Genomic DNA, 15,810 nt, shown 5'->3' on the forward strand with positions numbered 1-15,810 from the left:
CTCTTTTATCCACCACTTGAGGGGGTAACTGGGCAATATGGTTATGCCCATGAGAAAACAGGATCTCAACCACCCTCGGTTGAAATGTTGCAAGAAAGGTCATAAGTAAAAAATTGCTTTAGACATGATTAGCTTGTTATAGTTAAGTCTTGGTTTAGGAGAAGCATTTTATACTTTATTTTATTTGTAACTAGTTATTATCATTTCTCACAATCTTTTTAATAAACTTATACTAGTTTTCACTATAAATAGATTACTGTGTTATGTTGCTATTATTAGAGTTGGTACTCAATTCAATCAAACAAGCTGATGTGTGTATGCTCTTTCCTGGCAAGTAGCAAAACTTGTAATTACTGTGAGTGTTCAGTGAAGGGGCTGGACTCCACAGGGGGATGCTTCTGAGGTGTTCAGGGACTGGGGTACACCAAGTGTTAATTTGTAAAGCAAATTGGGGACTGGCAGAGGCCAGAGAAGAGTGCTTGAGTGGCTGAAGAGCTGGCAGTGTCAGGGAGCTGACATCCAGCTACCACATGAGAGACTCCTTCTCACTGGAGGCTGGAGAATAGCAGTGACCCACAGTCCTGGACACCCCAAAAAACTGTCACAAGATCATGTGGCTCTGCACTATCTCTTGTCCAGGCCAGCGTCTATATTATCGTTCACGTTTATTACAGTTATGCCTAAGGGCCAACCAAGAATTGGGGCCCAATTGTGCTGGGCAGTGTGTGGACACAGTAGTAGAAGGTTCCTACCCTGAAGAGGAAGTGTTGCAATCTAAACAGACAGGTGTGGAGTGAAGCTCTGCATGGAGTGGGAGAAAGGAGGCACCACCTGGATCCTAGTGATCCCAGGAAGGAGTTCTCTCCTGCAGAATTCTGGGTCCAGGAGGATGCTGGTGGAAGGGGTGGCCCTGCCTGGGCCCCATTTTACTCCTCTCTCCTAGTGCATCAATCCTTGCTTTGGCTGCTTCTGTTCCTACTGGCTGCATCTCTGGCTGACTCCTCTCTGCAGTTTGTCCTTTCTTTTGCCCATTTTACCGATTTAATACACACATTCAGAGGCTCTGAGTTTCCAGGGGGCACTTGACCCCTACTCTGTCCCAGGCCCCACCCGCACTTCACCCCTTTCCCCAACTCCCTCCCTGTCTCTTCCCACCCCCGACCCTTCCCTCCCCCATTTCTCCCCCTCTCCTCCAGTGCCTCCTGCCCGCCACTGAACAGATGATCACGGTGGGCGGGAGGAGCAGGAGATGATCAGCAGGGCCCACCGGCAGGCGGTAGGGCTGGATGGAGAGAGGGGGAAGAGTTCATCTGCAAAGCTACCCCAGAGCACCCATGGAGTCGATGTGTATGCACACATCCGGTCACTGAATGACTAATGAACATATTCTTTCTCATTTTAAATAGCGAATATTAGTTTTGCAAAATTTCACTAAAATGTTCGCTACTTAATTCTGGGCCATTTTCCTATCAAAAACTTTGTCAAGTTGAATTTTATTTCAAAACATGAAATTTTGCGGTTTTCGTGTTCCAGTGCAGAAATTCATTTTCAGATTTTTTAAATTTGATTACCGCCCCCCCTCCAAAATAGGACTTTTGAATGAAAGTAGGTGGAACTCCATAAAATTTCAAATTCTGTGATGCTTCACAGGATGTAATTCATGGCAGATTTTGGCCCAGCATCTATAGATGCAGATAATTCATTAAGCTACTATTGTTGTTGTTTATTTCTCATTTTGCATATAGTGTCATAAACGTGCACAGTACTTCACATGTGAATTCTGGTCTGAAAATATAACTTAGTAAAACAGGATTCTGTTAGCAAGTCAATTCATTCCCTGTGCCATTATCCATGTTATTTCCCAGGAATAAAATCCATTCCATCCCTATAGACCTGGGGTTTTCCAGTTCTTTATGGGTGAACTATAGTGGAGCTTGAAAGATGAAACCCAGTGACCTCCTGTGTGACCTGGGCAAGTCACTCCAGCTTTCTATGTCTCAGTTTCTCATCTGTAAAATGAGGGTAATGATATTTTTCTTCCTTTGTAAAGTACTCAATAGCACAGATATAGGTGTGAGGTTTTTTTTGTAGGAGTGGTGGGTGAAATTCTGTGGCCTGCGTTGTGCAGGAGGTCAGACTAGATGATCATAATGGTCCCTTCTGACCTAAATATCTATGAATCTAAATATCTATGAATCTACTCGTTCCAGATCAAATATCCAAAACTCTGAGTAAACTAGAGAATGGGCATGGGGCTTGAGCTGTCAACCCTGTGCATGGCGAGGCTTGGGATGTCAACCCTCCCAGGAGCTGACAGTAGGAACCCCACCATGAGCAGGGCTCACAGCCTGAGCCCCACCGCTGTTAGCTCCAGGTGGCTGGTTGTTAGATTAATATGGAGAACCAGAAAATGGAGTCTTGGATAAATGAGGTTCTACTGTATATATATGAAAAACATTATCTAAGAGATTAATGTTATTTTATTGCCATCATCAACATCCCATGGCCATTTGAAAGGTACACAGGCTGCTCTGCCCCTGGCCTCCCTCCACAGCCTCCTTGCATGGTTTAAGTGGTGTGGAATTTGGTACAACCAGCTCAGTCCTGCATGCCTTTCTCAAACAATGTTCTTACTGAGGGCAGTAGGAGTTTTGGCTGTGTAAAAAAAAGACAACCGCCCCACCCCCCATCCCAAAACTGGGTTATGCCATCTTTTAGAAATGGTGCATGCTATGGATGGCCCAAATGCTCGTAAGTGCTTACTTTTAATGTGGTACCTAACGCAGTTGTAGTGAGAGGAAAACTGAAAAATGGTGTTTTGTGTTGCTCTTGCCATGCATATTGCTTACTCAGTGGCTTCATGAACAGTTTTACCTAGCAGGTGTTGGGGCATGTCTACACTGCTGTTAAACACTTGTGGCTGTCCTGTGTCGGCTGACTTGGCTTTGCAGGGCTTGGGCTGCAGGGCTGTAAAATTGAAATTGTAGATGTTTGGGCTTGGGCTGGAGCCTGAGCTCTGGGACTCATGGAGGCTTCATAGCAATTTTAAAGCCCAGTTGCTAGGGCCGTGTAAGCTTGAGTCAGCTGACATGGACAAGCCATGGATGTTTAATTACAGTGTAGACATATTCTGTGAGTCCCATTATAATATAGGCTTGCATCCAAAATTATTTAAAATACAGGCAAAAGATTAACTGTTAAAGAATAATAAAACTAGCATAAATAACCCACAGTGTTATATCTAGAGCTGAGTGAATAATGCATTTTTCAGTTCCCTGGCAACTCCAATAATAAAAAGTTTCAGATCAAAACAAAAAACATTTTTTTCCCAAAATTTTCAGCCAATTGAAAAACAATAACAAAAAATGTTTCAGGATAAATGAATCATTTGGTTCAACCTAAAAGAACATGTTTCGTTTCTATTCCAAGCCGGTTTTAGCCTTTTTTGAATTATTAAGGGCCATTTCAAAGCAAAAAGTTATTTTGAATTGAAAAATCAAAACTTTTAGTTTCAAAAATGTTGAAATGAAACATTTATCTTTTTTCAGAATGTTTTTGATTTTTTTTCTTGACTGAAATCGGTGAAACCAGTACAGATTTGTGAAATGTTTCCATGTTGCCAAATCTGCATTGTTTGCCAAAAAAAGTTGCAGTTGAAAAACTTTATGCAATTCTAGCCAAATCATCCTTTGGTGATTTTGTCAATTATATTGTGGCCTATCTCTGTATCTATATATCATCATCCTGATTTTGTTGCTTTCAGAAATTATGACATAAAAACAAAGTTGGTAGCTGCATCAGAATCTGTAGTCACATGCCAGCTTTCTGTATTTAATTATCTAGTGTGTGGATCATTAATGATAATAATAGGTTTTGGTCTTCCAGACATAAGGTGATTGTCATTCTGAACAAAATCATGTGGATTTGAGTAAGTAATGTCTTGCTAATCATATCTTGAAGAAAAATTACTAAATTGGGTTTCCTCCTGACATTGAATGTATAATCACCTTGGTACACTATGACCTCTGAAATTCTTCATGTTTGCAAGGATCTGAACATCTTTAAAATTATATCCAATTAAATACTTTAATAGTTAAGCATGTTCTTTCTTAAAATACACTATTAAGGTCCCATTAGACATAGCCCCCCTGAGTTAGATGTGCAGTTCTTCACTGTCCCAACTCCACAGTGTGCAGGAGGAGTGTCCCCACTATGAAGCCCTTTTATTGTGTATGCTTTCCCTTATATGCCAGTCCTGTTCTTCAGGCCACTACAAAGTGGGGATTAAGTCCATCACCCTACTTTCTCTTCACCCACGTCAGGGTGCCATGTACCACCCGGGGACTAGGGACTACTGAGCAGACTGGTTTGTCTACAGATTGCACAACAGATGGATAAAGGTCCTTCTGCCCTAGCCCCACTGTGCACCCTGGTAAGAATCAGGAAGGATTAAGCTCTAAACTTCTTATACTGTGGTGACAGATAAGCTTTTTTTAATCATATGTAAAACTGGGACCACCAGTTTGCAACTGGAATTAAAGGTTTACGTGCAATATGTGATTTTAGTCCAAATAAATAGAGCCAAATTCTGCTACATTACCCACATTGAGTAGTTCCTTACTCCTCGATGAGTCCTATCGATTTCAGATATACTATTCACCATGAGTAAAATCTGGCAGCTATGCATTTCTGCAGTGTTCATTACCATAGTATCAGTGGAACTATCTTACATAGTTTCAATAGAAATAAATTTGTGTTCTCAATGCCTCTTGTTTATCATCAACAGAATATATTCGAGTAGGATAAAAAAGTTCTTTCTTTTAGTAAAACTATATTTTCTTCTCCACCTGGTTTTGATGCAGTTTGCGCTGCAAGTTCACTGTTGTACTTATTGATAATTTGTTGACATGCTGCGTAGAATGCATGATCAATAACAGCAAAGCTATTTTGTATCATATTAGTAAATGCAATTGAAAGTTACCAATCATATTTCATTAAACTTTCAGAGAAAATTGGCTTTTGATAATTTGCCTGATTAGGTACAATGCAGGTATTCAAATGCTATCTGCATGTATTTAGAAAATCAGTCAACATTTCTGGTTTCTGAATGTGAAACTGGGTCATGCAGAGTCTGATTCATCCAAAAATATCTGAAAATTTCAGGGCAATATAAGCTTTATTCCTATTTTTTTCTGATATCTTTTTTGCACCCTGCTGTTGGTTGTTTTTCCTCATAGAGCCCCTCAACATGTAATTTATATTCACAGAGATTGAACTGTTTTACTGTATGAAATGATGTAACTGTACATCATTTCATACAGTAGCTGCATGGCTCTGATAGAGGAAGGTGCAGTCACTGAATGTCTAGTCCAACACTCCAACTAGAAATTCAAAGGAGGTGAACTTTCTGAAATTTTCTTTGTCAGATACTGGTATAAAAGATGAAACATGTTTAGTTTTAATAATTAAACAGAACAAAGTTGATAAATGCTATAGTGCAGTGCCCCACTAACTCAACTCACTTGAGGCAATGCTGCTTTAACAGGTCTGAAGGGGATCTCACGATGGTTGTTTGGTTGGCAGTTGATTTCATACAGAACATTTGTCATGATGGGAAACCATCATTTCAGCTGCTAGTGTTTCTGTTTAGTTTTGTGCCCCTCCACAGAATAAATTGGTTTGCTTAGATGTGAACATGTTTCATGATATATTGCTGAAAGTACATTTGGTATTCACCTCCCTGATGCACTAAGCTCCTCTCTGAAGCCCTGAGCCAGCTCATCCTGTAATATAGGCTGGGGGAAAGTATATGTTTTGGAAGTTTGCATCTTGTGTTGATCGTACAATTGTTGTTGCAATAGTAGTTACAGTGCCTGGAGGCCCCAAACAAGATTGGTGCCTCATTGTGCTAGGTATTGAACAAGAGTAGGAGCTCCTGTCTCAAAGACCTTACTATATCAGTACACAAGGTAGGCAAAGAGTGAGGGAAAGAAAGTAAGTTTACAGATTTTACAGATGGGAAAGCAGTCTGAAAAGGAATTGCCAGTTGTCTAAGAGAAATCTTGTCTCTGATTGGAAAGAGCACAGCTGGTTCCTAGTGACAAAGAAGGAAAGTAATGAGGATAATAATTGGGTAGACTGATAATAACAAGAATAATAAATGATTTTATATTAACCAATATAAGCAAGCAAAAATCTCAGTTTGGAAAAACAAATAAAAATACCTTTCTTAAATTCAGAGACAGCCCTGATTAATAGGAAATACTTTATGTAAAATAAAAGTATAAGTTTTATATAGACTAATTAAGCTCCAAGGAGACTCCAGACTCTGCAAAGCCTTGAAGAGCTCTACAGCAGCTACCCTTTCATCAAACAGCCTCAGTTTTTTTGGTATCACCATCAGCATTTCGCCCAGCTGGCTAACAGCTGTAACTTTCTAAGCATCCCAGGGATATATACTTCTGTACTTTGTTTAACATACCACTTGATAGATCATAAGGATCGACACAAACTGTAAAGCAAGGGTTCTCAACCTTTTTCTTTCTGAGGCCCCTGCAACAAGCTATAAAAACCTCCAAAGCCCACCTGTGCCACCACAACTGTTTTTCTGCATACAAAAGCCAGGGCCACCATTAGGCAGTAGCAAGTAATGCAGTTGCCTGGGGTCCCATGCCACAGGGGCCCCCGCGAAGCTAAGTTGTTCAGGCTTCAGCTTCAGCCCCAAGTGGCAGGGCTCAGGGCCTTGGGCTTCAGTCCCATGCGGTGGGGCTTCGACTTTCTGCCCTGGGCCCCAGCAAGTCTAATGTCGGCGCTGCTTGGCGGCCCCCTGAAACCTGCTCGCAGCCCCCTACGGAGGGCCCAGACCCGTGGTTGAGAATCACTGCTGCAAAGGACCCATCCATTCATTTAATTTGGGACCAGCAATTGTTTAAACAGTGCCTAAGGACTTGGTCTTGATACTTAAAGGTTGTTCCTTAGAGGTTCCTAGAGGGAGATTAATGGAATGATAATCAGAAGGTAATGGATACATTAGTTCAGGAGTTCACAAACATTTTTCCCTGAGGCCCACCTGTGCAGCTGCAGTTGGTACTGCGGCCCACTATTAACACTTCTTGAGGAAAATTATTTATTTTAATTATTACATACATGTAAATGATAACACCGTAAATAAACAATGTACATGTTTCCTTTTCATTTTAATGTAAACAATTGTAATAATAGAAATTCCTAGCAATGTGCACTCGAAGAAATGCTTCAGGAACAGTTTTAGTACACTACACTTTAAAAAATGTTGAGAGCAAAATGTGGTGTTCAAACAGGGAAAACACAATGTATAAAAGTACAATGTATAAAACTGAACAATAAGCAACACAAAAATGTTAACAAAATTGTTAAAAGAACACATTGGGTTATTTGTTGGTTTTAAAACAATAGTTGTCCAGTTTTGAAGACTATATTGTGGTTTTTTATTTGTTTAATGTTAAAATCTGAATTTCTGTGCTGTGTAAGGGAAAGACCCAGCCCTACTCTCTACTAATTAGAAAAGAATAAAATATTATAAATAAAAATATAAAATAACAATTATACTTTTACACACTGAGGCAACAGGTACTCATCCGATCCAGTAAAGAAGAATTCAGTCTTCAAGTATGTCTCATATTTTCTTCTCACTTCCTTTATATTTTTGGCTGACTCATTTTGTGTAGCCGTAGATGGTCTGGGACTTTCATTATCTTCACCACCAGTGCACCCTTCTCATTTTTGAAAAATAAATCGACCCATGTCAGATTGAAATACTGCTTGGCATTTTCTATACTTGTAAATGGCGGACTCCGTGTATGTAACTAGGTTACCTTGCAGTGAAATGCACCGTCGTACGTGTGAGAATTAGGGCTGTCAAGCAATTACAAAAATTAATCATGATTAATCACATGATTAAAAAATTAATCATGATTAATCACACGATTAATTGCACTGTTAAACAATAATAGAATATAATTTACTTAAATGTTTTTGTATGTTTTCAACATTTTCAAATATATTGATTTCAATTACAGCACAGAATACAAAGTGTACAGTGCTCACTTTATATTTATTTTTATTACAAGTATTTGCACGGTAAACAAAAAATATTATTTTTCAATTCACTTAATACAACTAGTGTAGTGCAATCTCTGTCGTGAAAGCTGAACTTACAAATGTAGAATTATGTGCAAAAAAAGGCATTCAAAAATAAAAAATGTAAAATTTTAGAGCTTGCAAGTGTCACTCAGTCCTACTTCTTGTTCAGCCAATTGCTCAGACAAACAAGTTTGTTTACATTTGCAGGAGAAGATGCTTCCTGCTTCTTGTTTACAGTATCACCTGAAAGTGAGAACAGGCATTCTCATGGCACTGTTGTAGACGGCGTCACAATATCTTTACGTGCCAGATGCACTAAAGATTCATTTTTTCCCTTGTGCTTCAACCACCATTCCAGGGGACATGCTGATGATGGGTTCTGCTCAATAGCAGTCTAAAGCACTGTGGACTGACACATGTTCATTTTCATTATCTGAGTCAGATGCCACCCGCAGAAGGTTGATTTTCTTTTTTGGTGGTTCGGGTTCTGTAGATTCCACATCGGAATGTTGCTCTTTTAAGACTTCTGAAAGCGTGCTCCACGCCTCGTCCCTCTCAGATTTTGGAAGGCACTTCAGATTCTTAAATCTTGGGTTGAGTGCTGTAGCTATCTTTAGAAATCTGACATTGATACCTTCTTTGAGTTTTGTCAAATCTGCAGTGAAAGTGTTCTTAAAATGAACAACATGTGCTGGGTCATCAACTGAGACAGCTATAACATGAAATATATGACAGAATGCAGGTAAAACAGAGCAGGGGACATACAATTCTTCCCCAAGGAGTTCAGTCACAAATTTAATTAACACATTAGTTTTATAACGAACATTATCAGCATGAAAGCATGTCCTCTGGAATGGTGGCCAAAGCATGAAGGGGCATACGAAAGTTTAGCATATCTGGCATGTAAATACCTTGCAATGCCAGCTACAAAAGTGCCATGCAAATGCCTGTCCTCACTTTCTGGTGACATTGTAAATAAGATGAGGGCAGCATTATCTCCCATAAATGTAAACAAATGTTTTTGTCTTAGCGATTGGCTGAACAAGAAGTAGGACGGAGTGGACTTGTAGGCTCTGAAGTTTTACATTGCTTTGTTTTTGAGTGCAGTTATATAACCAAAAAAAAAATAAATCTACAGTTGTAAATTGCACTTTCACGAGAAAGAGATTGTACTACAGTACTTGTACAAAGTGAATTGAAAAATACTGTTTATTTTGTTTACCTTTTTATAGTGCAAATATTTGTAATAAAAATAATATACACTTTGGTTTCAATTACAACACAGGAAACAATATATATGAAAATGTGGAAAAACATCCAAAATATTTAATAAATTTCTATTGGTATTCTATTGTTCAGTGTGATTAAAACTGCGATTAATCGCAATTAATTTTTTGAGTTACTCGCATGAGTTAACTGTGATTAATTGACAGCCCTAGCGAGAATTAAACTTGACATTGTGCAGATTGATTTTTAAAAAAATAAAGTTTTTTCAATACTCTGTCCAAAATATGCAGCTTTTATTTACATTACATGAGTCACATGGAGTTAAAAATTTGCTGGACTGGAGAATGCACTTGTGCTGGCAGACCAACCAGGACTGAATTGTAGCTCACAGTTTGTGACCCCCTGCATTAGTTAATTGCATCATTTTAAAGGAAATGTTTTTATTTAAGATATTAGTATTAATAGAGATGAAATCAGTTAAATTAACCTCTATTAGAAAATGCTGTTTATTTAGTTTGTTAATATTAATATGTCATCGTGTCAGGTTACAGTAGCTGCAAAATTAATTTGTTATAACCGCCCAGTATTGATTCTTACTTTCCTTTGCCTTTCCTCTGCTTCCCCTTTTAATTTGTTTTTCTGGTAGTGAATGTGTCTGCGATCTGTGTGAGACATGCACGGATAGATGTAGGCTTTCTGTAATAAATCCCTTTCCTTGGATGGGGGCTCAGTATATAATTGTTAATTACAGTAGCTACTTAAAATCAAATGGATACATTGTGTTTTCTAACAGCACTAGTAAGCAAGCCTTGACAGCTGATGAAGAGTACATCCTTCTTTTTGTTTTCTGATTCTGTATGTAAAACAAAATCCAATATCTAACAGTTCAGCAGTGCTTTTAAAGCACAGCTGCACATTGAGTGGCAGAATTCCCTGCCAGGCAAGGGGAGGGCAGCAGGTGCATCCTCTACAGGAGTGCAGCATATGCTTACTTGAGCACCTGCACATGGCATCCCCCATCTTGTTCCTCTTGGGGTGACTTATGCCTCCAGAATACCTGGATCAACTAGTAAAGTGCTTGAGGAGCAGTAGGACTGCTACTCCACTGGTGTGCACAGGCACCCGGGGGTGCATATGTCCTTCTCAGCTCCTGTTGCACACCTGTGGACTAACTGATCCTAATTATTTAATTACATGCAGAGGTGGATCTGCTTGAGAAACTGAAAAACAAAATGTATGTCTATATGGTGTGTTGGAAATTATACTCTAATTAAAATGTTGCTGAAAGCTACATTAGAGGGTAGACAACCTTAAGCAATGCCTCTGTTCCTTACTCTGCCAGCTAAAAATCTCAAAAATCATAGATCCCAATAATGCTCTCAATTACAACTATGAAACTCCATCAAATTGAATGGAATCAGAGGAGTAACAGCAGCATTTGGCTCAAAGCATATAATTATTAAAGTAACAATGCCATTAGAAATTGGTGGACGTTCAGTTAGAAATTTGACCAGTGGTCTGTCTGGTCCAGTGTCTTGTCACTGACAGTGGCCAATACCAGATACTTCTTAGTAGGCTACAAGAAACTCCAAAATGGACACTTATAGAGTAACTTGCCCATAGACGTAGTTTTTTTCTAAACCTCATCAATCAGTTTTTGGTTTGTTCCCTGGTGTATGAGGGCTTATATCTAAAAAACGCATGAAATTCTTTTTATTTTAATAGTTTTTGTTCTATTTTGGGGTATATCTTGTTAATTTATTTATCCGTTCCCCTCCCCGCAACCCAGGGGGTTGGCTCCTGCCCCCGGGAGGTGGGAGGCCCTGGTTGGGTAGCACAGAATGAGCATGTCCCACACTCACTTTGCAGAGGTGGCTCCTGTCCCATTGAGCTGAGCCTGGCTCCCCATTCCGTGTATTGCGACCTGGCACACTGGGTCACAATGTCACTCACTCCAATTTGGCCTGAGAGGTGCTCATGTGCTGGGTCACAACTCTGGGAACAGGGAACTGGTCCCAGTCTTATAGGACAGGAACCATAGGAGCCACCACTGTGGGAGTGAGTATTTTTGTTTTATTTCATTTTCATTGTTTTTCATGTTTTTTTGTGTTTCACATTTGTGAAACACATGGAGCTCTACATATATGCATTCTAGTGTTTGTCTTAGCTAAAGTAACTGTTGATCTTCTTATTGGTGTAAAAACACACATAGTTAAGGTTGCACAAACATTCCTATTCTAAGAAGTAATTTTCAGGCTCTGTTTGGAGCTGGTCAGGACTAGAGCTGGGCAAAATGCTGTAACCAATGAGTTATTCCCTGAAAAATACAGGTTTGGGTTGACCCAAATTATTAATGTGTTTGGCACAAATTCACCAAGTCGTTTGGACGAAAAAAATTGCTGGGAGCTAAATTCATAAGGGGACTTAGGCACCATTCCCAGAGGACAAGAAGGGGACTCGTGATGCTGCTGTCAATGACAGCCTTATGCCCAATAGCCCATTTGTTAGGACATTCACCTGGGATGTGGTGGATCCAACTTCAAGTTCCTGCTCTAGTGATCTTTCAATTATTTATACAAAGTGGAACAGCTTCAACTTGTAACTTGAAATTTGATGGAGCGTCCCCATGCCACAAAGGTGTCTTTTAGTGGTCTGGTGAAAATTGGTTGAGTATGTCAAAGCTATAACAGTGGTTTAAAACTATATTTGCATACGCACACAATTTTGTAATGCAGTCTCTTAACAGTCTGCTAATGTTATTTATTCTCTGTGCAAATGGATGTAGTTTAGAAAAGCTCATAGGCAGTGCTATGCCTTTTTCAGTGATGGCTGAGGAAGGAGGCAAGTGTCCTAAGGTTGTGTAAAACTCTTTCCTTTTATCCGTTTTATCAGTTTGTTGTTTTTCAGTTTCAGTGAATGTCCCCTTGTTCTTGTATTATGAGATTTACCTTTTCTGTTCTATTAATGATTTTGTAAACCCTCCCCCCTTGTTTATATCCTCACCCCTTGTTTATATCCTCTTTAAACTAAACAGTCCCGTCTTTTCAATCTTTCTTCATAAGGAAATCTTTCCAAACCTCTAATAATTTTCATCACTCATCTCTGGACCTCTTCAATGGCAGCTGTATCTTTTTTGGGAGAATCCCTTAGAAATGAACATAGTTTTCCCAATGGGGATAGGCCATCAGTCTATGTTATAATATTTTCCAGTGTTGTTTTCTGTCCCATTCTTTGTACATCTCCTTATTTTGTGCAAAACTAAGAAAGTATTTCAATATTTGTGTTGAATTCTTCCAATTGTAAATATACATTTGCTTTACAGGGTACACCAGCAAGTCGTGTAAGGTACAAAGTAGATGTCATCCAGTTCCCTTACAGTGCCAGCATTTTTGATGTAGAGGAAAATTCAGGACGTGTAGTAACTCGAGTAAATCTTAACGAAGAGCCCAGTACAATATTTAAGGTATGAATATCAGCAGGCATATGCATATACATGAATAAAAATATGAAATATGACAAATGTTATTTCATTTATACCTTTGGTTTTATATTATGTATTATTTCAAATTTAACCAGTTTTCATTTGTGATTGAAGAAAATATAGTTTGAATTAAAACCTTGTTTCCTCTTTTCTAAGTTTTCGGACTTACTGTTCTGGAGATATTATTTTTGGTTTTGTTTCTTTAAGTAAAACTATATCCATAATTAGTACAAAATTTATCCTCAGGGCCACAAGTGGCCCACTAGCAGTATATTTTCCTGTTATATAGGAGAGAGAGACTCCAAGCCCTCATTGTTTACTTTCAGATTAGCAAAAGCTATGAGAGCTGTGAAATAATCTGTGCAGTTTCTGGAGGAAAAAATTAAGAATTATCTCTCTCAGGTCTGTTAATGAGCAGTGTTGCTATGCAGTAGCTAGATGCCGACAGACAGGCAAAGCCTCCTCCGGTCAGGCACTATGATAGTGCGTGTGACATGGTAGTTTTGAACAGATGGAAGAATGGATCTTCAAGGCAAATAAGAACCACCTAAATTCTCCCCTACCATACACTCTATGCAAACCCATTGACTTCAGTAGAGTCATACAGAGTGCAAGTCAGGGCAAAGTTTGATTCCAGATATGTCTAAGATTCTCTTAAAAGAGCAGGGTGGAGAAGAGAAGCCGTCTCTCTGAAAGTTATATAAGAGGTAGTACTGGGTATCTGTCTACGTATTTGTCTTGTATAAAGCCTATCAAAAAGTGTAATTAGAATGAAATGCTGTTTCTATTAATTGTCTGATGGTGGTAAGAAATTCAGCATAAAGTTTTGATGAAACTTTGATGGAATTTTCAGTTTATTAAAGCCATACTCTAAAAAAAATAAATTGATGGCAAAGAATAATTTGACTAAGAATTAATTTTTTTTGTGGTATTGTTTTCATTGTACCTGAAGGCTGAGGCTCAAATGTAGAACAATTAGTGGTTTTCATTTGATTTGTTGGGTTGTAATAGCTCTTTTTTAATCACACTTTTTCCTAGCTGAAAATGACAAAATGTCAATGGGAGAAAAATGTATAAATGTATCTTGTAATGATTGGGGTTTTTTAATGTCTAATTTCCTGATGTGGAAAATACCATCTGTCAAAATATCCTTAAGTCATCCCTTCCTTTTGTTTATATATTTTTGAAACTAGGATAGAAGAGATGTTTGTTTATTTTTAAATGTAATGACATAAACCTGTTCAGTCACTGTTTCACATTTCTGCTTGAATAATGTTGCATTCTGTGGATTAATCTGACAACATGAAAAGTTTCTGATTTGCTTTTGAGTCAATACATGGATAAAATTTTCCAGAGGAGGAATTATTTTGTGCTCACATTAGTATTAATATAATACAGGCTTTCTATCACCCCTCTATGCTTCCCATGAATTCTCCAATAAGCGGTCAAATTCTGAAGCCCAGTTACACAGCTATAGGAGACATGGCAGCTACATTCCTACATATGTTGTCTCTGCACTGACCCTACTGATTCTGCGAAGAGATGGGCCTCATGCAGAAGGGGGATAGAAGGGTTGTGCTGGAGTGAGATGCAGAGTAAGTCAAGAGTGGTGAATTCTTGAAATAAAACTGACCTTAGGGGCAGAGGTATTGGGGTGGAGGCTGTCCTATCATTTTCCGTCTCAGTAGCCTGGTTGTTCTCCTCTTACTAGTTGACAGCTGTGCTTCAAACCTCTCAGCATAGAGTGAGAATAAATGATCTTATTTACAAGCAACCTGGTTTGTCTCAGCTGAGGGATCTAGGATTGAATAGGCATGGACACCAAATAAGCAATAAAACGTGAACAGAAACAAGAATAAGAGAAGTACCCTTACTATCTAAGGAGATCTTTCTAATTTATTTTTCTAGCACAGTAGTGGTCTGGGGTGACAGGGCTCACCTTGCTGTCTGTACTGCATTACTTGTTCTTTGGATATAGGACTTCAGTTTTGAATTCTGTCTCCTTTCAGCTGCACTGAATTCACAGTTTTGTTGAAAATTTGGAAATCTGATCTTTCTCAATCTGAAAAGCTTTTTTGAGGGAATTATTTAATGTTAAAAAACACTATGGTACGGCAGGTGAAGTCATCATGTTCAGATTGCAGGTAGATGGCAATCTATAATCAGAGAAAACAGAAAATCCTTATTACAAAATAGCATTAAAATGTATATAGGTTCCCAAAGTCATGCTGGCATGCCAACATTTAATGTGCCATTTTGAATCATGAGACAGCCTTGCTCTTGGGGGATAACGTCCATAAGTTGGGGAGCTGTAAAAAGGGACAACATGTGATAGCCTATTATCAGCCACAGGGATGCAGAATCTCCAAAATAAGGATTTGTAAAAGTGGGATTTACCTGTTATGGTAGAAGAGCTGAAATGGTTTCAACCATATCTTTGGTTTGATCAAATACTATATTAAGGAAATCCACTAGATAGTTTAAAGAATGTACTTTGGGCTGTCACTGTATTTTGGAGCTGGTATTTTGTATAAGAGAATGGAGACTTGAATTCAAGTTTGCAGCATACGTGCGTTTAAAGATTTCCTGAACTCTGCATGATCAGTTAAGCCTATAGCTGGTTATCGTTGCCTTTTTTGCCTGTATATTATGTCCCTATGTTATTTTATGATAGCATCTGATTTGCATTTTTAAAAAATGATATCCGGTTTGTGAACTCCTGAAAATGTAAGGGTCCCCTGGATAGAAATTGACATAAAATATTTCTATCCATGTTAAATGAGTGATTTTTGTTTTGTTTATAGCTAGTGGTCATTGCATATGATGATGGTGATCCTGTGAAGTTCAATACCACCACTGTAGAAATTGCTGTATTGCAACCCTCAGTAATTCCACGATTTACCCAGGATGAATACAGGTATAGTGTTTTGTTTCCATCACTAGTACGTCTTTTGATACATTTAAAACAGCTGCTCTTTGAA

General features: G+C 38.6%; 1 protein-coding gene across 1 annotated transcript in view; it reads left to right on the forward strand.

Annotated features, from left to right (window-relative positions):
- PCDH15 (protocadherin related 15) overlaps positions 1–15,810 on the forward strand; it is a 672,916-nt gene that overhangs the window by 518,393 nt on the left and 138,713 nt on the right. The window contains exons 21-22 of the mRNA XM_077821312.1: positions 12,671–12,811; positions 15,634–15,746. Of these exons, the coding sequence (XP_077677438.1) occupies positions 12,671–12,811; positions 15,634–15,746 (254 nt within the window). The remainder of the gene's footprint in view (positions 1–12,670; positions 12,812–15,633; positions 15,747–15,810) is intronic.

The sequence above is a fragment of the Eretmochelys imbricata genome, chromosome 7 (assembly GCF_965152235.1).
Source record: "Eretmochelys imbricata isolate rEreImb1 chromosome 7, rEreImb1.hap1, whole genome shotgun sequence".
NCBI lineage: Eukaryota > Metazoa > Chordata > Testudines > Cheloniidae > Eretmochelys > Eretmochelys imbricata.